This window comes from Doryrhamphus excisus, chromosome 7, assembly GCF_030265055.1.
Source record: "Doryrhamphus excisus isolate RoL2022-K1 chromosome 7, RoL_Dexc_1.0, whole genome shotgun sequence".
NCBI lineage: Eukaryota > Metazoa > Chordata > Actinopteri > Syngnathiformes > Syngnathidae > Doryrhamphus > Doryrhamphus excisus.
The window spans coordinates 888,537-916,520 of NC_080472.1; the positions used below are offsets into that span (position 1 = coordinate 888,537).

Here is a 27,984-nt window from a genome sequence, read left to right on the forward strand (position 1 = left end):
GAGTTATTACAGATCATTTTATCAGTCAATCAAAATTCATTCGGCACTACTACCCCGCATTTGATCCAAATTAAGCAAAACTTCCAATCGTTTGTGCTGCGTTTGTGCAGTTAAAATAACCGTTTTTGTTTTTGAAATATTACCGATCATTTCATCAGTCAATCAAAATTCATTTGGCACTACTACCCCGGATTTCCTCCAAATTACGCAAAACTTCCAATCGTTTGTGCTGCGTTTGTGCAGTTAAAATGACCGTTTTTGTTTTTGAGTTGTTACAGATCATTTTATCAGTCAATCAAAATTAATCTGGCACTACTACCACCCATTTGCTCCAAATTAAGCAAAACTTCCAATCGTTTGTGCTGCGTTTGTGCAGTTAAAATGACTGTTTTTGTTGTTAAGTTATTACAGATCATTTTATCAGTCAATCAAAATTCATTCGGCACTACTATCCCGCATTTGCTCTAAATTTAGCAAAACTTCCAATCATTTGTGCTGCGTTTGTGCAGTTGAAATGACCATTTTTGTTTTTGAGTTATTACAAATTATTTTATCAGTCAATCAAAATTCATTTGGCACTACTACGACCCATTTCCTCTAAATTAAGCAAAACTTCCAATCGTTTGTGCTGCGTTTGTGCAGTTAAAATGATCGTTTTTGTTTTTGAGTTATTACAGATCATTTTATCAGTCAATCAAAATTCATCCGGCACTACTATCCCGCATTTGCTCTAAATTAAGCAAAACTTCCAATCGTTTGTGCTGCGTTTGTGCTATTATGTGCCACTAAAATTAGCGTTTGTGCTACTTCTGGTTTTGAGTTATGACACATGATTTTATCGGTTCACCCCGCCTCCCCGTTTGCTCCAAATGAAACCAAAATAGTCCCATTTATTTGTGCTGCGTTTGTGCTGTTTTGCGCAATTAAAATTAGCGTTTGTGCTACTTTTGGTTTTGAGTTATGTGTTATGACAGATGATTTTATAGGTTCACCCAGCCTCCCCGTTTACTCCAAATTAAACATTCGGCACTACTACCCCCCATTTGCTCTAAATTAAGCAAAACCTCCAATCGTTTGTGCTGCGTTTGTGCAGTTAAAATGACTGTTTTTGTTTTTGAGTTGTTACAAATCATTTTATCAGTCAATCAAATTTCTTTTGGCACTACCACCCCGCATTTGCTCCAAATTAAGCAAAACTTCCAATCGTTTGTGCTGCGTTTGTGCAGTTAAAATGACTGTTTTTGTTGTTAAGTTATTACAGATCATTTTATCAGTCAATCAAAATTCATTCGGCACTACTACCCCGGATTTGCTCCAAATTAAGCAAAACTTCCAACCGTTTGTGCTGTGTTTGTGCTATTATGTGCCACTAAAATTAGCGTTTGTGCTGCTTCTGGTTTTGAGCTATGACACATTATTTTATCGGTTCAGCCAGCCTCCCCGTTCACTCCAAATGAAACCAAAATAGTCCCATGTATTTGTGCTGCGTTTGTGCTGCGTTTGTGCTGCGTTTGTGCTGCGTTTGTGCTGTTTTGTGCAATTAAAATGAGCGTTTGTGCTACTTCTGGTTTTGAGTTATGACAGATGATTTTATCGGTTCACCCAGCCTCCCCGTTTACTCCGAATGAAACCAAACTGGTCCCATTCATTTGTGTTGCGTTTGTGCTGTTTTGTGCAATTAAAATTAGCGTTTGTGCTAATTTTGGTTTTGAGTTATGCGTTATGACAGATGATTTTATAGGTTCACCCAGCTTCCCCATTTACTCCGAATGAAACCAAAATAGTCCGTTTGTGCTGCTTTCATTTTGTTTTGTTTTTTTGTTGGGAACTGATATTTACCTGAAACTTACCGATGTTCTACTGCTGATTCCTACTCAATGGAAAAAGATAGAAACAAAATTCTTTTTCCTGATGAAAGACGGGAGTCTAATCTTTCTTTTGGTGCGTTCAATGTTCATGTAGACGTGGAACACAATATTCTGTGTGCCTTGAAAATTGACTTTTTTTTTCTCATCGGCTTCTGAAGACCACTAATGAATAGAAAGCGAAATGTAATGAAGTATAGAATGAAATATAAACACAGAGAGGTTTCCATATTGAATGTTAGCGAATGCAATTATTATAGACGTTTTTTTCTCCAGAAACTAATTACAAAAAAACACAATCCGAGAAAATAAGACACAATATCCCAACACACACACACACACACACACACACAAATGTAGATTTAGCATTAAAGTACCCATAAAACCATGCAAACAAGCAAGCTATTGTTTTCATTCAAAGCTTATAATGGATTGAGTAACGCCGTTAATGTGTTCATATGCTCACAATTTTCATATTTTCCACCGAGTCAAGTCATATAATGAATATAATTATGCAAATCCCTGACCAAAAAAAAAGACAAAGAATCTCAAAACGCTCTTCAACCCCCAAAACAGGAAATAAAGAAAACACATGCTGCCAACAGTGTCGTCCTGAGAGTAAAATCCGCCTTAAAGGGAGATTCTGTAGCCGCTTTTCTACCTCAGTAAAACAACAATATGATGAAAAATTAATGAATGAATATTTTCAATGACGTCCGTTGTTAGCTAGCTTATATTAACTATATACATATATATATTCATTCATTCATTTTCTACCGCATTACTGTTGTAATGTAGTGAAGGAAATACATCCTTTTATTAGCATCAAGTTGAAAGAAATAACTTTATCGGGAAACATTATGACAAAGAAAACAAAACAACAAAAAAAAAATTCAAACGTTCCGAGAATAACGTCAATTCTGAGAATAATATTTGTACAGAAAAGTTGAAATAGTTGGACAATTTAAATTAATTTTTGACTTTTTTTAAATTAAAATATATATTTTTTAAATTAATAAAAACAGTTGAAAATTTAAATTAATTTAAATTAACTTTCAACAGATTTTTAAAATTGAAATATATTTTTTTAATTATTAAAAATAACTTTATTTATTATAAAATGTATATATATTTATTATTTATATTTATTTATTATTATAACTTTATATATATATATATATATATATATATATATATATATGAATGAAACATTACATTATCTTAAAAACATTTTTAATATTATGGGAAATTGTAAATTTTGGAAAATTAGGTTGGGGATAAAGTTGGAATATTATGTGAATAAAATGAAAATAATGTAGAAATTAGGTGATAATATAAAAAAATGAAATAAAAAAATTATTTGAGAAGAACGTGAAATATTTGAAAACAATTTGGGCTAAAATAACTCCAGTTCCCATAATGTGTAGAGTGCAAATTCAGGAAGTTGGGAACTGGAATGGTAAAGTGGACGCTAATATCACATATCACAAGTCTTTTGCAGCAATTGATCTGACAAATCTTAAGTAAGTTTGATCAAGTGTAGGATATATTTTATTTTATTTTATTTTATTTTATTTTATTTTATTTTATTTTATTTTATTTTATTTTATTTTATTTTATTTTATTTTTGTTTATTTTTGTTTATTTTTGTTTATTTTAGTTTATTTTATTTTATTTTATTTTATTTTAGTTTAGTTTAGTTTAGTTTAGTTTAGTTTAGTTTAGTTTAGTTTAGTTTAGTTTAGTTTAGTTTAGTTTAGTTTAGTTTAGTTTAGTTTAGTTTTATTCATTCATTTTCTACCGCTTTTCTTCACAAGGGTCACGGGGGGTGCTGGAGCCTATCCCAGCTGTCTTGGGGCGAGAGGCGGGGTACACCCTGGACTGGTGGCCAGCCAATCACAGGGCACATATAGACAAACAACCATTCACACTCACATTCATACCTATGGACAATTTGGAGTCGCTAATTAACCTAGCATGTTTTTTTTGGAATGTGGGAGGAAACCGGAGTACCCGGAGAAAACCCACGCATGCACGGGGAGAACATGCAAACTCGAGGGTGGAATTGAACCCTGGTCTCCTAGCTGTGAGGTCTGCGCGCTAATCACACGACCGCCGTGCCGCCCAAGAAAAAATTATAATAAATTAAAAAAATTAAATAAAAATATAATAAAATAATTAGAAAAATATATAAATAAATAATAGTAACATTATGAAAATAAAATTTACCATGATTATTTTTAAAATAAATATTTAGGAATTATTTGGAAAAAAAAATAGCAAAATTGGCGAAAAAAAAAGAGTTCAGGTTTAGAATGTCTCACCATGTGTTGTTTTACAAAATATCAAAATATGATTTTTGTTTGCTGGTTTTGACATGAGTGGTTGTATTTTGCGTTATTTTGCCGTGACAGCAAATTGCTATATTTATCCGAGCTGTACACTGACTACTTTACATTGCATTCAAGTGCCATTTCTTCAATGTTGTCCCATAAAAGTACATAATAAAACATATGTACTGCAGTACAATTGAACATTGAATAAAAATCATAAAAGTTCAGCTTTTCACTGGAGGTGTTTAATAATGGACACGCTTTTTTATTTTTATTTTTTACCGCCGTTGTTCAGCAGCACAAAAGGTGTTGTGAGGAGGAAGGTTTTGGGGGTTGCTAATAGAAGCATTAGAGGCAGGTCGTAGCAGTTTGTGTTCCATTGTCAGCCCGGCGAGCGCTCTTGCGGTCACTTGTCGGAAAGCCGGGATGTAATTGTGGTTTGCACACAATCATATCAGCCGTATTTCACGGCTGAATGAGTTGACTAGCGGCGGTGGCGCCGCCGCCGACAAAAGGCTCGCCAACGGACTCCGGAGTATACGGCAAATGATTACCGACATCCATCCAACCGTTAAACGTACCGCTTATCCTGGAAGCAGCGGCCTATCCAAGATGGCCGAAGCTGCTCACGGGTATGATGCACCCGAGAGTGAACACCGAGTGAACAATGGCAATTAACGAGAATTAAGAGTGTCTTATTAGAGCTAGAACGACTCAATGTGTTATTTTTTATTGCAAATGTTGATCCTGAAATGAAGTATAAATGTATAAATAGAATAAATAATGTACAACAAAGTGACCGATCACATACTTTACGACAACACATTCAATCAAATCCCCTTCAGTCAAAATTTCGACAATTTTGACAGATTTTTCAAGGTTCGAAATATTGAACCTACCAAAAAAAAAAAAGATTATACTCGTGTCTTTCAAAAAAAAAAGGAAAAAAAATGTTGTTTCTACCTTTTCCTGTTCTTTACTAATCAACAGAACAAACATTAGTAAGTTTCAGGAAAATATCTGTTCCCAACTAAAAAAAAAACAACAGAAAACCAGTTTTATTGTTATTTATTGCTTTTTTTATACAGCTCAAATATCTATGCACCCATGGAAAGACCTAAAAATATCCAAGGTATACTATACTAATCAACAGAACAAACATTAGTAAGTTTCAGGAAAATATCTGTTCCCAACTAAAAAAAAATACAGAAAACCAGTTTTATTGTTATTTATTGCTTTTTTTTATACAGCTCAAATATCTATGCACCCATTGAAAGACCTAAAAATATCCAAGATGGCCGAAGCTGCTGATGGGCGGTATGCATCCGAGAGTGAACATCGAGTGAACAATGGCAATTAACGAGAATTAAGAGTGTCTTATTAGAACCAGAACGACTCAATGTGTTATTTTTTATTGCAAATGGTGATCCCGAAATGCAGCATAAATGTATAAATAGAATAAATAATGTACAACAAAGTGACCGATCACATACTTTACGACAACACATTCAATCAAATCCCCTTCAGTCAAAATTTCGACAATTTTGACAGATTTTTCAAGGTTCGAAATATTGAACCTACCAAAAAAAAAAAAGATTATACTCGTGTCTTTCAAAAAAAAAAGGAAAAAAAATGTTGTTTCTACCTTTTCCTGTTCTTTACTAATCAACAGAACAAACATTAGTAAGTTTCAGGAAAATATCTGTTCCCAACTAAAAAAAAAACAACAGAAAACCAGTTTTATTGTTATTTATTGCTTTTTTTATACAGCTCAAATATCTATGCACCCATGGAAAGACCTAAAAATATCCAAGGTATACTATACTAATCAACAGAACAAACATTAGTAAGTTTCAGGAAAATATCCGTTCCCAACTAAAAAAAAAAAAAAAAACAGAAAACCAGTTTTATTGTTATTTATTGCTTTTTTTATACAGCTCAAATATCTATGCACCCATTGAAAGACCTAAAAATATCCAAGATGGCCGAAGCTGCTGATGGGCGGTATGCATCCGAGAGTGAACACCGAGTGAACAATGGCAATTAACGAGAATTAAGAGTGTCTTATTAGAACTAGAACGACTCAATGTGTTATTTTTTATTGCAAATGGTGATGCCGAAATGCAGCATAAATGTATAAATAAAATAAATAATGTACAACAAGGGTGGCACGGCGGTCGTGTGGTTAGCGCGTTATTTATTTTTTATTAAATATTTTATTTATTTATTTAAATAAAATAAAATAAAATTAAATTAAATTAAATTAAATTAAATTAAATTTAATTTAATTTAATTTAATTTAATTTAATTTAATTTAATTTAATTTAATTTAATTTAATTTAATTTAATTTAATTTAATTTAATTTAATTTAATTTAATTTAATTTAATTATTAAATTAATTAATTTAATTTAATTATTAAATTAAATTAAATTAAATTAAATTAAATTAAATTAAATTAAATTAAATTAAATTAAATTAAATTAAAAAATATTTAATAATTAATTTGATTTAATTAAATAATAAATTAATTTAATTTAATTTAATTTAATTTAATTAATTGGCGATGTCACGAACGGCAATGCGGTTTCAAGGCAAAGGAAGGGGAGCACCCTCTGCTGGGAAAGCATTAAGGTTCTTGTGTCCCGGGTCCCCGTCAGAGGCCTGTTAGACTCGGACTTAATCCAAATGGAGAGATTTTAGAGGAGACGTAGACCACTTGCCAACTGCGATGAGCACCGCAGGAAAACCTGTCACTCGCTGCTGGAGGAAAACAGAGAAACAGGAAGTGCAAAAAACGGAGAGAGAGAGAGAGTGAGAGCTAATATGTTGGATGCTGAGGCTGGTTTTTCAGAGAAAACCAGGACAGAGAGTCCAAAAAACAAGGCCGGCTGACTGTTGAATGGGAACCTTTGGGCCAGGAAGTCCTCCCATGACGCCCCCCCTCCCCCAGAGAAGCAGGAAATGTGTCCCCATATTAATTAGAATATGAATTAAACAGACCCATTATCTGATGGCTCAAAAAAAAAAGCCAGAGCATCAAGGATCCAGGCGGTGCCAGTCAAGGTGTCTTAGCGGGAAGAACCGCTTGCGTCAGGTTTGGAAAATCTTTCATCAACAGCAGTCGCAAGATTTGCGGTTACCTTGCAACGAATCCTGATCGCTTTTTTTTTCATGTTCTGCATAACTAAGAGTCATAACTAAGACTATTTTTCACAATCTGGTAATGACTCTCGTACAGTAATCCCTCGTTTATCACTGTTTATTGGTCAAAGACCCGACAGTGATAAGTGAATTTCTAGCCACTTTGGTTGCCATAATATGGCGACTATCGGCACATGCTTTGACTGTTTTTCACAATCTGGTAATGACTCTCGTACAGTAATCCCTCGTTTATCACTGTTTATTGGTCAAAGACCTGACAGTGATGAGTGAATTTCCAGCCACGTTTTTGGTATGGCTACTATCAGCACATGCTTTTTCACGGAAATCAGACAATATGAACCTAGTGGAAACATCAACATTGATTACATGGTAAGAAAAAAATTTAATTTTTTTTTTTTTGGGGGGGGGGGGGATATGTGATTTGTCAAGATTTGCAGTTACCTTGCAACGAATCCTGATCGCTTTTTTTTTCATGTTCTGCATAACTAAGAGTCATAACTAAGACTATTTTTCACAATCTGGTAATGACTCTCGTACAGTAATCCCTCGTTTATCACTGTTTATTGGTCAAAGACCTGACAGTGATAAGTGAATTTCTAGCCACTTTGGTTGCCATAATATGGCGACTATCGGCACATGCTTTGACTGTTTTTCACAATCTGGTAATGACTCTCGTACAGTAATCCCTCGTTTATCACGGTTTATTGGTCAAAGACCCGACAGTGATAAGTGAATTTCCAGCCACGTTTTTGGTATGGCTACTATTGGCACATGCTTTTCCACGGAAATCAGACGATATGAACCTAGTAGCAACATCAACATTGATTACATGGTAAGAAAAAAATTTAAAATTTTTTTGGGGGGGGGGGCAAAAATATGTGATTTGTCAAGATTTGCAGTTACCTTGCAACGAATCCTGATCGCTTTTTTTTCATGTTCTGCATAACTAAGAGTCATAACTAAGACTATTTTTCACAATCTGGTAATGACTCTCATACACTAATCCCTCGTTTATCACTGTTTATTGGTCAAAAACCCGACAGTGATAAGTGAATTTCCAGCCACGTTTTTGGTATGGCTACTATCGGCACATGCTTTTCCACGGAAAAATCCGACGATATGAACCTAGTGGCAACATCGACATTGAGTACATGTTAAGAAAAAAAATTGAAAATTTTTGGGCGGGGGGGGGGGGGTCAAAAATAAATTAAATTAATTTCTGACTGTTTTTTTATTTTAAAATATTTTGTAATTATTTAAAGAAATGTCAAAAATTAATTTTATTTAAAATGTAAAAAATTGCAAAAAATCATTGCAATTTCACACTGAAATTTTAAATAGTTGGACAATTAAAAAAAACTGTAAAAAAAATAATAATTTTTTTTTAATTCAGTTGACGAAAATAAGTTAATTTAAACATTAATTTAAATTAATTATTTTTTGTTGTTTAGTTGTTTGTTTTTATGACTGCCATTGTATGGCAATTATCTTAGTTAGTAATAACTAATATTATTTTTCCTCAGTGTGCTGTTTTGTGTTTACTATGCAGGTTAAAATAAAGTTTTTTGCAAAAAATACTACAGATTGGAAGAGGCAAGGCTCTAGTAAAGGCCGTATCAGCTTCCTGCTGTGGAGGTGTGTGACTCCAAAAAGATTGCCATCAACTGGGGAATATCTTATTTGAAATGGGAGCAGGAAGACATTAGTGGCGGCAGACATCAGTATTTAGTCTGTAGCGGCACCGGCACACATTTCTTTCCAATTATCTCCCGTCCTCCAGAGATGTGAGCAATGTTTTTGCAATACTGCTCGACGTAGCTCGCCGCCCCCCGACGGCTGGTGATTCTCCTTAGATGATGTACATCACTCCACGGGCCCCTTGTCGAGCTCCCAAACATCTGGTACCGACATACTTCCAAGGACATGCAAAGATATTTGAACTAGAAATTCCGTGGAAATCTGGACAAGGATAAGAGATCTGCTATGCACTTTCGAGGGAGACCGATAATATCCGTATAATATCTAAAATAAGCAAAACACAACAAGCTAGCATGTTATGTATTAAATAAAACACAATAAATAAATTAATAAATATATAGTAATAAATAAGTAAAGTATGCCGATATTGTCCAACTCATAATTTCTGATACTGATATCAGCCGATACCAATATAGATAACATGACGTTACTCCTGTGGCGGAATGAAAAAAATGAAGAAATAATTTTATCGGGAAACATTATGACAAAGAAACAAAACAACAAAAAAAAGTTCAAATGGTACAGGAATAATTGAAATAATTGAAATATATATTTCTTGAATTATTAAAAAAAACAGTCACAAATTAAATTAATTTAAATTAATTTTCAACAGATTTTTTAAATTGAAATATATTTTTTCATGATAAAAAACTTTATTTATTATAAACTCTAGTTATTTTTAATAAATATTTTTGATTTATTTTTTATATTTTTAGATTTGTTTTAGATATTAATATATATATAAATATATTAGATATTAATTGTTTTAGAACATTTTAAATATTTTTATGTTTTTATTTTTTTTTAAGTTGAAATAGTTGGACAAATTAAATTAATTTTCGACTTTTTTTATTGAAATATATATTTTGTAATTATTAAAAAACAGTCAAAAATGTAAATTAATTTTTCACAGATTTTTAAATTGAATTATATTTTTTTAATTATTAAAACGTTGTTTTTTATGAACTTTATTTATTTTTAATAAATATTTTTATTTATTTTTAATATTTTTTGATTTTTTTAAAGATATTAATAGAACATTTTAAATATTTTAAGATATGTTTTATGTTTTTAACGCTCCATTTCATTTTTTTTTCAATACAAAAATATCCGGATATTGTGTTTAATGCTAGTCATGAAGTGATATATATATATATATATATATATTCATTCATTCATTCATTTTCTACCGCATTTTTTTCCATTTAAAAAAAAACTTTATTATAAACTTTATTTATTTTGTATTTATTTTCAATATTTTTAGATTTGTTTTAGATATTAATAGAACATTTTAAATATTTTTAGATATTTTTCATGTTTTTAACGCTCCATTTCATTTTTTTTTCCCAATACAAAAATAACCGGATATTATGTTAAATGCTAAATGTTAAATGTATCACTATGATTGACAGTTACTATGGTACTCATTATGTTATTGTATGGTCACATGACCCGTCACATGTCCCTTTTTTTCAGGAGCACTTCCACATCAAATAACCACATTGATGAAAACCATCAAAATGTTGCCAGATTGTATGTTGAGTTCAAATGAAATACTTTGTTATTGTTGCTTTGTTTTATAAATAGAGATTTGATTTAAAAAAAAAAAAATGATACATTTGAGTCCCGTCCTGGCTCATGTGACCTTAGGGCTCGCCTGCACGCGCTCTGCGCCGAGCTGATTGTCACGCGTGGCCGCACGCCAATGCCTTCTCATTACAATGTAAGATCACATCACAGCGTTTAGCCACTTGTCATTAATTACCGCCAGGCCGCTCCCTGCATGCCAAGTAGGGGAACGCTCCTCACGAGCGCGCGGTAGAATTACACCCCGTGTCATCTTCACGCCATTTTAACGCTCACGGCGGAGGGACAATACACCGCCATATAACACCGATACGGGTGTCAGTCATACGGTAGCACAGCCGAGGTTTGTGGGCTGCACGGTGGTCGAGTGGTTAGCGCACAGACCTCACAGCTAGGAGACCCGGGGTTCGATTCCACCCTCGGCCATCTCTGTGTGGAGTTTGCATGTTCTCCGGTTTCCTCCCACATTCCAAAAAAAAAACATGCTAGGTTAATTAGCGACTCCAAATTGTCCATAGGTATGAATGTGAGTGTGAATGGTTGTTTGTCTATATGTGCCCTGGGATTGGCTGGCTCGCCCGAAGACAGCTGGGATAGGCTCCAGCACCCCCCCGCCACCCTCGTGATGAGGAGGAAGCGGTAGAAAATGAATGAACTTGGATAACTTGAAAATTGGGGGATGCACGGTGGTGGAGTGGTTAGCGCACAGACCTCATAGCCAGGAGACCGGGGTTCGATTCCGCCCTCGGGCATCTCTGTGTGGAGTTTGCATGTTCTCCCCGTGCATGCGTGGGTTTTCTCCGGGTATTCCGGTTTCCTCCCACATTCCAAAAAAAAACATGCTAGGTTAATTAGCGACTCCAAATTGTCCATAGGTATGAATGTGAGTGTGAATGGTTGTTTGTCTATATGTGCCCTGTGATTGGCTGGCTCGCCTGAAGACAGCTGGGGTATTAAAATATCGATATAGACTGGATTTTAATGTGGAGGTCTCATAATAATAAATAATAAAAATATGGCCGAGGGTGGAATTGAACTCGGGTCTCCTAGCTGTGAGGTCTGTGTGCTAACCACATGAACGCCATGCAGCCGTGAAAATTATTATTTATTGTTATTTATTTTTACTAAATATATTTTTATTTATTTTTAATATTTTTAGATTTTTTTTAGATATTAATAGAAAATTTTTGATATTTTTATATTTTTAACACTCCATTTCATTATTGATAATGATTTTATATATTACTTAAGTTAAGTTTATATATTACTTAAGTTGTTAATGTTAATTAACTTAAGAACCACCAACTTACCACTTCCACACGAGATGGGAGGATAGCTCTATCATGTCAGACATGCCATGGTTGGCTTTATACATTCATTCATTCATTTTCTACCGCTTATCCTCACAAGGGTCTTGAGGGGGGGTGCTGGAGCCTATCCCAGCTGTCTTCAAGCGAGCCAGCCAATCACAGGGCACATATAGACAAACAACCATTCACACTCACATTCATACCTATGGACAATTTGGAGTCGCTAATTAACCTAGCATGTTTTTGGAATGTGGGAGGAAAACGGAGTAACCACACGTATGACGTTTTTATTAAATAGATTTTTATTTATTTTTAATATTTTTAGATTTTTTTTTAGATATTAATAGAAAGTTTTTGATATTTTTTTATATTTTTATAATTTTAACACTCCATTTCATTATTGATAATGATTTTATATATTACTTAAGTTAAGTTTATATATTACTTAAGTTGTTAAGTTGTTAATTAACTTAAGAACCACCAACTTACCACTTCCACACGAGATGGGAGTATAGCTCTATCATGTCAGACATGCCATGGTTGGCTTTATATTTTCATTCATTCATTTTCTACCGCTTAGGATGAAAGGATGTTGTACATTTACCAATAACGGGGCGGACCGTTATCGGACGTCGAACCACAGGAACTAATCCATCATACCCTGCGGAGATGTGCTCTGACAGGCTGTCAACATGGCTACCCATCACAGTATACGCACGCCGTTCAAGAGGCGAGGTGGTTTTTTTTTGGTTTGATTTCCATCTCTATTTCTGTCACTGTTCTTATCCGAACGACTCAATGAGGACATCAAACCCACCGATCCGGTTCAATTCCTATTGGATGTCATGGCCGACATCATGAAGGAAGACTGGGAGTGTGGATTGATTTCGCTCAGGTTGATTGATGAGTAAAAGACACATTGTTTGTTGTAGTAGTGTGGGGGTGTTATGTAGTATTCCGGCCACTAGGTGGCGGTAACGACACAGAACAGTGACACGTTACCTTACATTACATTACCTTAACACTGTATAAAGCCAGGGCTTTATATAGCACTTCATGACTAGCATTTAACACAATTATTATTATTAAAATATTAAAATATTAAAATATTAAAATATTAAAATATTAACATATTAACATATTAACATATTAACATATTAAAATATTAACATATTAAAATGTTAAAATGTTAAAATATTAAAATATTAAAATATTAAAATTAATATTACAGTATTAAAATACTTTAATTATTTTATATTTTATACATTAATATAGTATTAAAATATTTAATATTTTAAAACCCACACATGCATGGTGGAGAACATGCCCATTTTACATTTTATTTATATTAAAATATTAAAATATTAAAATATTAAAATATTAAAATATTAAAATATTAAAATATTAAAATATTAAAATATTAAAATATTAAAATATTAAAATATTAAAATATTAAAATATTAAAATATTAAAATATTATATTTAACTTAACTAAACTAAACTAAACTTAGCTTAGCTAAACCTAACTTAACTTAGCTTAGTTTAGCTTAGCTAAGCTTAACTTAACTTAATGTAACTAATCTAAACTTAACTTAACTAAAGTAAACTTAGCTAAGCTTAGCTAAACTAAACTAAACAAAAGTAAACTTAACTTGAGTAAAGTAAAGTAAACTTTGCTTTGCTTTGTTTAACTCAACTTAACTAAACTAAATTTAACTTAACTAAAGTAAACTAAACTTAGCTTAACTTAACTAACCTAAACTTAACTTAACTAAAGTAAACTTAACTTAACTAAAGTAAAGTCAACTTTACTTTGCTTAACTTAACTTAACTTAAGTCAACTTTACTTTGCTTTGCTTAACTTAACTTAACTTAAGTAAACTTAACTAAAGTAAAGTCAACTTTACTTTGCTTTGCTTAACTTAACTTAAGTAAACTTAACTAAAGTAAAGTCAACTTTACTTTGCTTTGCTTAACTTAAATTAACAAACCTAAGCTTAACTTAACTTAACTAAAGTAAACTTAACTAAAGTAAAGTCAACTTTAATTTGCTTTGCTTAACTTAACTTAACTAAATTTAACTTAACTAAACTTAGCTAAACTAAACATGTTTTTGGAATGTGGGAGGAAACCCACGCATGCACGGTGGAGAACATGCAAACTCCACACAGAGATGGCCGAGGGTGGAATTGAACCGTGGTCTCCTAGCTGTGAGGTCTGCGCGCTAACCACTCGACCACCGTGCCGCCATTTTCTATGTCCTAACTAAAAAAATATTGCATTGAATGAATCCTACTCCATGGGAATTCATTTATCACAGGCTGGTCTTGAACGTAGGAAGTGCGATAAACGAGGGACGACAGAATCGGCTTAGAATCTCTCATGATGACCCAACGCCTGACCGTGTTGTTCTGCCTTTTTTTTTTTTTTTTTGCTCCTTCTGTCTGTTCCAGATCACATTCTTCATGTTGTTGTCGGCGGTTTGCGTGATGCTCAACCTGGCGGGTTCCATCCTTTCCTGCCAGAACGCTCAGTTGGTCAACTCGCTGGAGGAATGTCAGCTGGTAGGACCACATGGAGACGCCGGGCGTCTCTCCAGCTTTTATCCGTCTATCCTTGCAGTGATCTGCAGTTGGATAGAAAAGGAAACTTGGATATGCCTTGGAATTGTCAGTGTACAGTTTATATAGAACTAAATTAGAACCAATTTAACCAATAAAATAATAAAATAATAAAATAATAAAATAATACAATAATACAATAATACAATAATACAATAATACAATAATACAATAATACAATAATACAATAATACAATAATACAATAATACAATAATACAATAATAAAATATCTATTTGTGCCAGTGTCACACAACTGTGGTACATTCAAGAACAGCAACTGAACACTCAAAATGTAATAATAATATAATGTAATAATGTAATAATGTAATAGTGTAATTATTAAATTATTAAATTATTAAATTATTAAATTATTAAATTATTAAATTATTAAATTATTAAATTATTAAATTATTAAATTATTAAATTATTAAATTATTAAATTATTAAATTATTAAATTATTTTAAAATATATATATATAAAATCTATTTGTGGCAGTGTCACACAACTGTGGTACATTCAGGGACAGCAACTGAACACTCAAAATGTAATAATAATATAATAATATAATAATATAATAATATAATAATATAATAATATAATAATATAATAATATAATAATATAATAATATAATAATATAATAATATAATAATATAATAATATAATAATATAATAATATAATAATAATAAAATAATGTAAAATCTATTTGTGGCAGTGTCACACAACTGTGATGCATTCAAGGACAGCAACTTAACACTCAAAATGTATACCTAAGAAATATACAATACAAGTCCCAATATGAGTTGAGAATGAATATATACCCATAATGCTTTGCGACTGAGCAAAGCACTTCGTTAGAGGATAAGCGACATAGAAAATGGATGGATGGATGGATGGTGCTGCAATGGCTCCTCTGTCCACCAGAGGGAGCCACAGAAGCCAGGAGAGAGGCTGACATCACCGCAGCAATTATTGGACGCAGTGGTAAAATTGTGTATATATATATATATAATGAAAATAATTAAACAGATGAATTGGATTTACATTATTTCTCATGGGACAATTTGATTTGGTTAACATCCGTTTTGGTTAGAGTCTGACTTTCTAGAAGGCATGAATGATGCTAACCAAGGTTCCACTGTGTATGATTCGTACCTGTCAGTGTGCGTGTTTGTTATTTTTATTTCTTCTCCCCCTCCACCCGTCCCAGCTCAAGTTTGACAGCGACGGCGTGTGCGTTTGCTGCGAGCTCCAGCAGCAGAGCTCGAGCTGCAACAACCTCGGAGAGACGCTGAAGCTTAACCCGCTGAGGGACTGCAATACCATACGCTTACGTCTCAAGGTACGTAGGGATTTGGAGTATTAGTATAATTAAATTAAATTAAATTAAATTAAATTAAATTAAATTAAATTAAATTAAATTAAATTAAATTAAATTAAATTAAATTAAATTAAATTAAATTAAATTAAATTAAATTAAATTAAATTAAATTAAATTAAATTAAATTAAATTAAATTAAATTTTTGTAAAAAACATTCGTAAGGTACAGGACACAGCACAATCAGAGTTGCACAAGAGTTTTTGTTTGTGGTGTAGTTTTATAGAAAGCAGTGATGACACTTTTACCCGAATGTGTTTTTTTTTCCATTCTGGTTTAAATGTAATGAAAAATGTAATTTTATTTTATTTTATTTTATTTTATTTTATTTTATTTTATTTTATTTTATTTTATTTTATTTTATTTTATTTTATTTTATTTTATTTTATTTTATTTTATTTTATTTTATTTTATTTTATTTTATTTTATTTTATTTTATTTTATTTTTGTAAAAAATGTTGTAAGGTATAGAAAGTGATGAGACTTTGTCTTTTACTCGAATGTGTTTTTTTTTTCCATTGTGGTTTAAATGTAATGAAAAATAAAATTAAATAAAATTAAATAAAATTAAATAAGATTAAATGAAATTAAATAAAATTAAATAAAATTAAATAAAATTAAATAAAATTAAATAAAATTAAATAAAATTAAATAAAATTAAATTTTTGTAAAAAATGTGGTAACGTACAGGACACAGCACAAATCAGAGTTGCACAACACGTAGATATGACACACACAAGCTTAACTTTCACTTTCACACAAACTAATTAAAATTTTCCAGCACGGCACGGCAACCTCTTTCAATCCGTGCTCCTCATCGACCGTCCGTATTGATGCTAGAAGAACACGTAACTCATCCGACCGGACTGCAAGTGCATGATCTTGGGACATTATCCTGACTGCGGACTCCACGGGAATGACATATGGTTTAGACTCCCGGGACAATCCTTCCCGTTCATTTGATGTCCCTGATTGATTCTAAAACATTGATAAGCAAATAAAAGACTCGTCAGGATGAAGCATGCTGACGGGAAAGAGGAAAGATCAAGAACGTTCATCATCTTCATCACTTGGCCATTAAGACGAGATGGGAATTGGGCCGATAAAGCTTCATTAACAGCCACGGTAGTCATAGATGTGAGTTATATCCAACCTGGAGTCGTCATGTTCTCCTCTCCTGGGTCTTCGCTTTGGCTGGTCCACGTGAGTGTGGCTCTGCGGGGCGGGGAGAGGGGGAGGGGGTCGCGTTTAAAAAAAAAAAAAAAAAGGGACTCAGGGGCTCTGATTACTCACTAAATATCGTGACATAGAAAATGGATGGATGGATGGTGCTGCAATGGCTCCTCAGAAAAGCCAGGAGAGAGGCTGACGTCACCGCAGCAACCCAGCAGTCACCAATGTATTCTTTATTTGGACGCAGTGGTAAAATTTTAACTTAACTTAACTCTCATTTTTTAACTTTTATTAAAAGTCGCTTGGTTGGCAACGCCAATCCCTCCTGCAACGTTTTCTTCTTCTTATTATTATTATTATTATTAGTAGTAGTAGTAGTAGTAGTAGTAGTAGTATCATTATCATTATCATTATTATTATTATTATTATTATTATTATTATTATTATTATTATTATTATTATTATTATTATTATTATTATTATTATTCACCTAGTGCGTTAAAATGTATTTATACATTACAATGTAATGTATAATGTATACAATGTATTTGCAGCAGTCCAACAAAAAAATGATAATATATTTATTATGTAGTACATATATATTTCATATATTAGATATTTATTTGTTTTTCAAAAACTGCACATCATAATTTCCTTCACGTTAGCTTATTTTGTCACACGATCTAAAAAATAAAAAATAAATAATAAATAATAAATAATAAATAATAAATAATAAATAATAAATAATAAATAATAAATGATAAATAATAAATAGAATGGAATAAAAATATCTACAAAATCTAAATATTAATAATTATATTACTTATATGTATTAGTATAAATAATAATAATGATAATAATACTAATAATAATGATAATGATAATAATTTCTTCACATTTTAATATTAATTAATAATATCTACAAAATCTAAATATTAATAATTATATTAATTATATGTATTAGTATAAATGATAATAATGATAATAATAATAATAATGATAATAATAATGATAATAATAATAATAATTTCTTCATATTTTAATATTAATTAATATCTACAAAATCTAAATATTAATAATTATATTAATTATATGTATTAGTATAAATAATAATAATGATGATAATAATAATAATAATAATAATTTATTCATATTTTATTATTAAAATATATAATATTATTTAATATTTATTTCTCCATAATTTCTTCATATAGACGTATTTCACGTCTAGAACATATTTAGAAAGTCTGTTGCTGTAGAAGAAATGGAATAAAAATATCTACAAAATCTAAATACTAATAATTATATTAATTATATGTATTAGTATAAATAATAATAATAATAATTTATTCGTATTTTAATATTAAAATATATAATATTATTTAATATTTATTTCTTCATAATTTCTTCATACAGACGTATTTCACATCTAGAATGTATTTAGAAAGTCTGTTGCTGTATGAAAATATTCCATTTACCGTTTTTAACATCGGAATCCATTGATCACGGTCCGGTTTGTAACCGATTCACGGATATAAACAAACTTCACGTCGAAAATCTGCATCGGAAAGTCGAACAAGGACACAAAAGTGGTCCAAGTCTTATTCACGATTTCCTTTTTCTGCGGGCAGAATGGTGGCAAAGCATAAAAAAAAAAAGGAGAAATAATCGACCATTCTTCTCCATCTGAGACGCAATTAAATCCCCGTCCTCTAAAAGTCTGATGCTATTCCAGGAGCTCATTTCCATGCAGGTGCTCTTTCTGTTTCTGGCCTGTCCACCAGGAAATGAATTCATATCATGCAGTTATGAAAGCTTTATGTGGTATAATCCGACCCAATTTACCTCGTATGAGAGGTCACGTCTGCGCATGTTGTTTTTTTTTTTTTTTTTTTGGAACTTGTCCATCGCCTTTCTTATTGTTTTCTTCGCTTCTTTCACAGGAGCTGCTGTTCAGCGTATGCGCCCTCAACGTCATCTCCACTATAGTTTGTGCCCTGGCGACGGCCATGTGCTGCATGCAAATTGTCTCCACCGATGTGCTGCAGATGGTGAGTGTGGACAATAATTTCATTGGGGGGGGGGTGGAAAAGAGAAAAAAAAAAGAGTCTGAAGATCACTATCCTAGTTGGAATTGAATTATACAATAGGCTTCATATTCTCTGTGAAGATACGGCTGCAGAAGTCAGTCAAGGACGGGACTCGGTCGACCGGCCGTCTCGTCTTCTTTTTTCTCACATTGAACATTTCCCATCATTTGGTTTACGGAGCAATGAAACTATGAGTAGGAAGAAGCAAAGCTTATTAAATCCTACCCCTCCATCTGGTACTTTTACAATCAGTAACTGTTACATTTGTTCACTTCCTGTTTTCCTAATATAAATGAAGGTTTTTTTTATTTTTAATTTTTAAAGTTTTTTATTTTTTTTTATTTAAAAAAATGTAAATAAAAAAACATTTTTTAATTTTTTTTAAATTATTTTTTAAATGTTAAATTATTTTTTAAATTTTAAATTTTATTTATTTATTTATTTAAAAAAATTCTACACCCATCGCGTGTGGAAGTGGTAATCTTTTGGCTTCGGGTTAGCAAAGCTTATTAAATCCTACCCCTCCATCTGGTACTTTTACAATCAGTAACTGTTACATTTGTTCACTTCCTGTTTTCCTAATATAAATGAAGTTTTTTTATTTTTTATTTTTTAAGTTTTTTTAATTTATTTATTTTTTAATTTTTTAAACAAAAATTATATATTTTTACATTTTTAAATTTTTTTAAATAAAAAAAAAAGTATTATTATTTTTTGTCACGTACCGAAGTACAAGGTGATGTGACCATACAATTACACAATGAGTACCATAGTAACTGTCAATATAGTGATATATATATATATATATATATATATATATATATACATATATATATACACAGCACATCATGACTAGCATTTAACACAATACCCGGTTATTTTTGTATTGAAAAAAATAATAAAATGGAGTGTTAAAAATCTAAAAATATCTAAAAATATCTACAAATGTTCTATTAATATCTAAAAAAATCTAAAAATATTAAAAATAAATCAAAAACATTTATCAAAAATAAATAACAATAAATAATCATTTTTACGGCTGCACGGTGCACGAGTGGTTAGCACACAGACCTCACAGCTAGGAGACCTGAGTTTGATTCCAACCTCTCCGCATGCGTGGGTTTTCTCCGGGTATTCCGGTTTCCTCCCACATTCCAAAAAACATGCTAGGTTAATTAGCGACTCCAAATTGTCCATAGGTATGAATGTGAGTGTGAATGGTTGTTTGTCTATATGTGCCCTGTGATTGGCTGGCCAACAGTCCGGGGTGTACTCCGCCTCTCGCCCGAAGACTGGGATAGGCTCCGGCACCTCCGCCATTTTGTCTTCTCTCTGGGATACCGAGGGCACAGAAGAGGCAATGGGCAGCGGATGCGGCTATGGGGGGGACCAGCAGAGGGGGGCAATTTTTTTTTTTTTTAATTGTAATGTCCTTTGTCTTTCAGTTTATGCCACACCGAACGAGAGCTCTGAATGCTGACTGTATGACCCCCCACGGAACCATCCTCCACCAAACACTCGACTTTGACGAGTTTATCCCCCCCATCCCCCCACCGCCTTACTACCCCCCGGAGTACACGTGTACGCCCTCAATGGACGGACTGAGGTGAGGAGCTGAATTTCATAAATAGCATACTGGTCCCAAAAATGTATTGAGTATCTAGGTTCTGAGAGTCCCAATTCCCTTACAGGAAGTTACCCAGCATGCTTTGCAGGTTATGCATCGGTGTCAAATTGTATTGTTTTTGGACGTCTATTGGAGCGTAAGCGTTTTGTTTTGATACTGTGATGCAGTTACGTCGTGTGTTACGCAATGTTACTTTTGGTTGCACCGTGAGTGAGTGAGGTGTTTGGTTTTTCTCAGGGGTGTACAGATGATTGCCACCATGGGCCCCATACTGAAAAACCAAAGGATTTGCGGACAAAAAAAAAAAAAACGTGAGACATTGTTAGCATTGTTAGCATTGTTGTTTTATCATTAAATTTTTTTTTTTACAAATATTTGAAGTTTTTCCTCATACAGTCTATCTTCTAATAATATTGTAATTTTATTGCCATCATTTAAAATTAAATTTAAATTAATTAATTTAAATAATAATTAAAAAAGGTTTTGCGGACCACTTTTCCATAAAAGAAAACCTGAGACATTGTTAGCATTGTTAGCATTGTTGTTTTATCATTACACTTTTTTTTTACAAATATTTGAAGTTTTTCCTCATACAGTCTATCTTCTAATAATATTGTAATTTTATTGCCGTCATTTAAAATTAAATTTAAATTAATTAATTTAAATAATAATTAATTTAATTTAATTTATTTAAAATAAAGAAAAAAAAAATTCCATATTTAATGGATGGAAAAAAAATTAATGGAGGTTGATAAACGACTAAAAAAAATTATCGAATATGTTTAGCCATGCAGATGGTGGAGTGGCGAGGTAACCAAGAGCGTTCCAAGAAGTCACATCTGCCCACCAATTACGCCGTGAATATAAACGAACAGGGGGGTGGCATTTATCGGGATGCACCATGACATCATCATGCCATGATTGATTAGCGGGAAGTATTTCATGCTGTGCCACATTTTAGAACGGGAATAGCGTTGCCATGGAAAAGATAGGCTGACGTGCATGAGTGGAATATCCTGGTCATTTAGACTGATATCCTTTCCAGAGGCCTGCACTTGGACTTTCCTCACTCTCCCTTCAGTGCTATTTACGGCGTGCCCATCAACAGCCCTGGGACGCTGTACCCGACTGACCTGCCCCCGCCGTACGAGTCTGTGGTGGGGCAGACCCCAGCAAGTCAGGTGAGGTGATTTTTAAAGGTAGGCACCCGTTTTTGGGTGCAGTTTTAACCTTTATGTTTGTGTTCTTGCTGAAGATGTATAAATGCATGGTGTAATAGTGCCCCCTATTGACTGGTAGTGGCATTGCTGATTTAAAACCAAGCATAAAAACAACTCACCCAGGGCTCTCTGACATCTTTTTTTAAATATATTAAAGTTATTTAATTATTCTAAAAAATATTTTAAAATATTATTTAAAAAAATAAAAATACCCAAAATATTACTCACGGTGCAACAAAACGAAATATATTAAAGTTATTTAATTATTATAAAAAATATTTAAAAAATATTTAAAAAATAAAAATACCCCCAAAATGTGAATGAAGACCATCTGTATATACATGGTCATCGAATAGGACAACATACTAATTACTCACGGTGCAACAAACTAAATATATTAAAGTTATTTAATTATTATAAAAATTATTTTAAAAATATTATTAAAAAAATAAAAATACCCCCAAAATGTGAATGAAGACCATCTGTATATACATGGTCATCAAATAGGACAACATAATACTTACTCACGGTGCAACAAAACGAAATATATTAAAGTTATTTAATTATTATAAAAAATATTTTTGCAATATTATTTAAAAAATAAAAATACCCAAAATATTACTCACGGTGCAACAAAACGAAATATGTTAAAGTTATTTAAGTATTATAAAAATATTTTTAAATATTATTTTAAAAATAAAAATACCCCCAAAATGTGAATGACCATCTGTATGGCCATCGAATAGGACAACATACTACTTACTCACGGTGCAACAAAATGAAATATATTAAAGTTATTTAATTATTCTAAAAATATTTTTTAAATATATATATTTTTTTATATTTATCAAATAATAAAATAAAAATAATAAAAATAAAATATAAATATATAAATTTATAATATTTAAATTTTATTCTAACACTATTTCCAGTGTTAAATGATTTAAATTTAGACTTGGAAATGCCCCGGTCTAGTAAGAGGTTTCTCCCAGCAGGTCACCACCAGCATGGAGCAACACGCCACTGAATCCAGTCTATGTGACAGAAACACAACGGCAGGACTGAGTACTCAGGGTAAGGATTTTTTTGGGACGCCATTTTTCTACTTCCAGACTACTGACGGCTTTGATGATTTTTACTTTTGTTCAGCCTCGGTGGACAGCGCATCCCTGATGGTGTCTGAAGTTGCGGATCAGGACCACACGTGCTCCTCGGAGGACTTGTGTTCCCTGGAGGTCCAAGGCTCGGACTCCTCTCCTTACAGCACGCCCCACAACGCCCTCACGGATGGAAGCTGCACCAGTTTGGAGCTTTGCACACGTACCCGATGCCACCACGGGCTCTCGAACGCGGCTACTCGCCCCAGCGACACGGGCTTCAGCGAGTCCTCACACACGCAGGAGTCTAATGAACGCTCCCCGGATTGGTCCTCGGAAAACTATAGTAATCTGGACCAGGAGGATCCCGCAGATCACGTGCGTGCATGTGAGGAACTCAGACCTTCAATGCATCTTTGCGACGAGCTCGCATCCGCCAAACATTTGCCGGAGGAGCCGCCAAAAGCGGCGCCGCATTCGCTTATTAAATCGCGAATGATGATGACCCGGAAGCTCCCGCTGGCCGTGGCTCTCCCGCCGCCCCCTCAGCCTTGCTCCCCCACCTCAGTGGCCTCCTCCGGTGGAACTTCAGCCATCAGTCCCCTCGCTCCGTCTCCATCTCCGTCCCCACCCAGCAGGCTACGAGGACCCCGTTTGTGCTTCAGTGTTTGGTCCGCTTCCTCCTCCTCCTCCTCCGCGCCACCGCCGCCTTCTACCTCATCTCAAAGTGGATGTGGATGTTCACCCTCAGAAAGGCCGAGGGGGCTCCGTGCGGCCAGGAAGTACCGCAAACTGGCGCGTATTGTCCGCTCCAGCAGTGACCCTATCTCCTGCTCCTCCAACACAAGTATGTGAATTATGGGCTTGCTCAGTAATGCAAGCCCCATAGCCTATGGGGCTTGCATTACTGAGCAAGCCCATATTGTTATTCCTGTTTAGCTATTATTATGGCAGTTTCTAAACTTGAGGCCCTCTTGCTAGGTGCTAGCATGGTAGCCGTTAGCATGTTAGCATGTTAGCATTTAAGCTAATTTACTCATGTCTAAAGGCAAATACACACATGGCATGATGTAGGGAGGTTATAGGACAACCTTGGCACTTTCTAAACTTGAGGCTCTCTTGCTAGGTGCTAGCATGGTAGCCGTTAGCATGTTAGCATTTAAGCTAATTTACTCATGTCTACAGGCAAATACACACATGGCATGATGTAGGAAGGTTATAGGACAACCTTGGCACTTTCTAAACTTGAGGCCCTCTTGCTAGGTGCTAGCATGATGACTGTTAGCATGTTGGCATTTAAGCTAATTTACTCATGTTTAAAGGCAAATACACACATGGCATGATGTAGGGAGGTTATAGGACAACCTTGGCACTTTCTAAACTTGAGGCTCTCTTGCTAGGTGCTAGCATGGTGACTGTTAGCATGTTAGAATTTAAGCTAATTTACTCATGTTTAAAGGCAAATACACACATGGCATGATGTAGGGAGGTTATAGGACAACCTTGGCACTTTCTAAACTTGAGGCTCTCTTGCTAAGTGCTAGCATGGTGACTGTTAGCATGTTAGCATTTAAGCTAATTTACTCATGTCTAAAGGCAAATACACACATGGCATGATGCAGGGAGGTTATAGGACAACCTTGGCAGTTTCTAAACTTGAGGCCCTCTTGCTAGGTGCTAGCATGGTAGCCGTTAGCATGTTAGCATTTAAGCTAATTTACTCATGTCTACAGGCAAATAGACTGCATCAACCTTTTCGGTACTTGAGGCGTTCTTGCTAGGTGCTAGCATGGTAGCCGATTGCACACCGGGCCCGAGGTTCACAGCACAGGTGGCAAGCCCATCAAAATTTCTGCTGGAATTTTCTAGTTATTATTATTATTATTTTTCACATTTAAACAACCACTTTTCACTATAAGCACAATAATGAATTTTGTCTTCTTCTACAGGGGAACATTGTGTCTCCAGCTCGTCAGTTAATCCCTCAGCTGAAGATTCAGCTCATACGTCACCGGAGCAAGGTATAATATTGTTAAAACATACGGGGTAATAACTATAAAAGCAATCTTCACTCGCTAAATGTACTGGGAAAAAAAGGCCAGTAAGGATAATTCATAATGCCACTTACAGAGAACATACTAACTCCTTATTTCTAAAATCACAAATAAACATGCTGATAAAGTTCATCTTCAAATAGCTAAAATAATACACAAGGCTAAAAATAACCAATTAGCTAAAAATGTCATCCAATACAAATAAATGTGATCTCATTCATTTTTGTTCTTATAATATTTTGACTTTATTCCTGTAATATTCAAACTTTTTCTCCAAACTAATTTTCCAAATATTACAACTTTATTTGTGTGTTAAGTATTAATATGTATATTAATATAAAGTATTAATATTTATAATATTTATAATATTTATAATATTTATAATATTTATAATATTTATAATATTTATAATATTTATAATATTTATAATATTTATAATATAACATATAATAATAATATTAATATTAATGACACATTTTTATTGTCAGATTGCAGTTTTGTTCTTGTAATATTTTGACTTTATTCCTGTAATATTCAAACTTTTTCTCCAAACTAATTTTCCAAATATTCCAACTTTATTTGTGTGTTAAGTATTAATATGTATATTAATATAAAGTATTAATATTTATAATAATATTTATAATATTTATAATATTTATAATATTTATAATATTTATAATATTTATAATATTTATAATATTTATAATATTTATAATAATATTAATGACACATTTTTATTGTCAGATTGCAGTTTTGTTCTTGTAATATTTTGACTTTATTCCTGTAATATTCAAACTTTTTCTCCAAAATAATTTTCCAAATATTACAATTTTATTTGTGTGTTGTTTCTCACAATGTTAAGACTTTTCTTCAATATTTCAGCTCTATGCTACTACAATGAAGTATCTTATTATTAATTAATATGTATATTAATATTAATTATTAATATTAATATTTATAATATTTATAATATTTATAATATTTATAATATTTATAATATTTATAATATTTATAATATTTATAATATTTATATAATAATAATTACAGCTTTGTTCTCGTAATATTTAGATTTTCGTGATCAGGAAAAAGCCGAAAGAAACAAACAAATGATGTTTTCCAATATTTGCTGTTGTTGTTTTTTTAGTTGCCTTGTTAAATGATGTTTTAAGAATGTGCCAGGGGCCACACTTTGGAGACCCCCCGAGTAAGATATTAGACGTAAATTCAGCTCACATCATACATCATACAGTAAATGTTTTGGTTGTTTTGATCGTCCTCACACGATTTTTAAGGACAAAAAACAACGATTGCATGTGAATGACAGGCCAAAAAAATGCATTTTTAAAATAAAAAGGCCTACTTTTGCAAATTTTTGCAAAGTAGCATTTTTTTTTTTTTTGCTCAGCGCACATTTTGACAATTTCCCCTTTCATTCTCAGAGCAATCAGGCATTTCAACACACGGAGCCAAACCCAGATGTGCCAAGAAGCAGCAAAAGGATGGCAAAAAAGCCGACCTCCATCTTAAAATCAGAGCCCAGCCATCGCAGACCCCCCACCGGGAGCCACCGCAATCGCTGGCGGACCTTAAAATGTTTAAAGACACTAAAATATTAGTGGCCAAGTTCCTGGAGCATTCAAGTTGCAATTTACCGCCGGAAGTCCAGCAAGTCGTCAACAATATCAAGTGCGTCATCAAGTCTGATGAGAAACACATGGAGGAGGCCATCTTTAGTGCCAACGTCATTGATCAGGTAACCTTGCATCATACGGTATCCTTTGGGTGGTGACGCAATGTGGCTAATCACTGTGGCTAATGCTAACCTCATAGCTATGGCAACATTTCTGCAAGGGCAAAAAATATACATAGGAATCATGATTTTTTTTTTGCTAAAAAGTCAGATTGCAATTGTCGAGGATAGGAGTGTCCAAACTAGACCACATTGTGAAAAATTAAAATATTAATAATAATAACTTTGCCACTTTGATATTTTGGTAAGCAATGCTAAGAAGTTACATATACTCTAAATGTCAGCACCCAGTACATTTTAGAGGAAAAACAAATTTAAACAACACTAAACTCATCACGCAGCAACTTAACACCCAAAAAAAAGAACAGCAAAGAAATATACAAATGTCTACCAATACATGTTCAAATTCCCATTATACATTATGCCTCTGAGCAAAGCATTTCATTGGTTAGACACGATGGGTGGATGGATGGATGCCCAGAGAGAGGCTGACGTAATTGCAGTGCCCCTGGCAGGCGCCAATGAATGCATTGCTCAACCCAATGAATTATGGGAAAACTTTGAAGGAGTCTCATGTACACCTTTTGAGGGTTAAGTTGCTGTGTGATGAGTTTAGCATTAATTAATTAATTTATTTATTTAATGCTAGGTAGCTTGAGCATCAAACATTAATGACAGCAACACAATGTAGGCTGACGTGAAGATTGCGAAAGAGGAAACAGACAGAAAAAACTATGAAGGAGTCTCAGGTACACCTTTTGAGGGTTAAGTTGCTGTGTGATGAGTTGAGCATTAATGTATTTATTTAATTGCTAGGTAGCTAGGTACCTATGAATGCGTTGCTCGGACCCAATGAATTATGGGAAAACTTTGAAGGAGTCTCAGGTACACCTTTTGAGGGTTAAGTTGCTGTGTGATGAGTTGAGCATTAATTTATTTATTTAATTGCTAGGTA

General features: G+C 33.1%; 1 protein-coding gene across 2 annotated transcripts in view; it reads left to right on the top strand.

Annotated features, from left to right (window-relative positions):
* The window catches only part of fam189a1 (family with sequence similarity 189 member A1), a 64,455-nt gene that overhangs the window by 35,567 nt on the left and 904 nt on the right, over positions 1–27,984 (top strand). The window contains exons 3-11 of one of the 2 annotated variants that reach the window (XM_058078751.1): positions 14,471–14,581; positions 15,850–15,981; positions 19,135–19,242; positions 20,727–20,887; positions 21,954–22,089; positions 23,121–23,202; positions 23,278–24,072; positions 25,175–25,246; positions 26,719–27,032. In XM_058078751.1, the coding sequence (XP_057934734.1) occupies positions 14,471–14,581; positions 15,850–15,981; positions 19,135–19,242; positions 20,727–20,887; positions 21,954–22,089; positions 23,121–23,202; positions 23,278–24,072; positions 25,175–25,246; positions 26,719–27,032 (1,911 nt within the window). The remainder of the gene's footprint in view (positions 1–14,470; positions 14,582–15,849; positions 15,982–19,134; positions 19,243–20,726; positions 20,888–21,953; positions 22,090–23,120; positions 23,203–23,277; positions 24,073–25,174; positions 25,247–26,718; positions 27,033–27,984) is intronic. The other variant, XM_058078753.1, reaches the window with a different exon arrangement.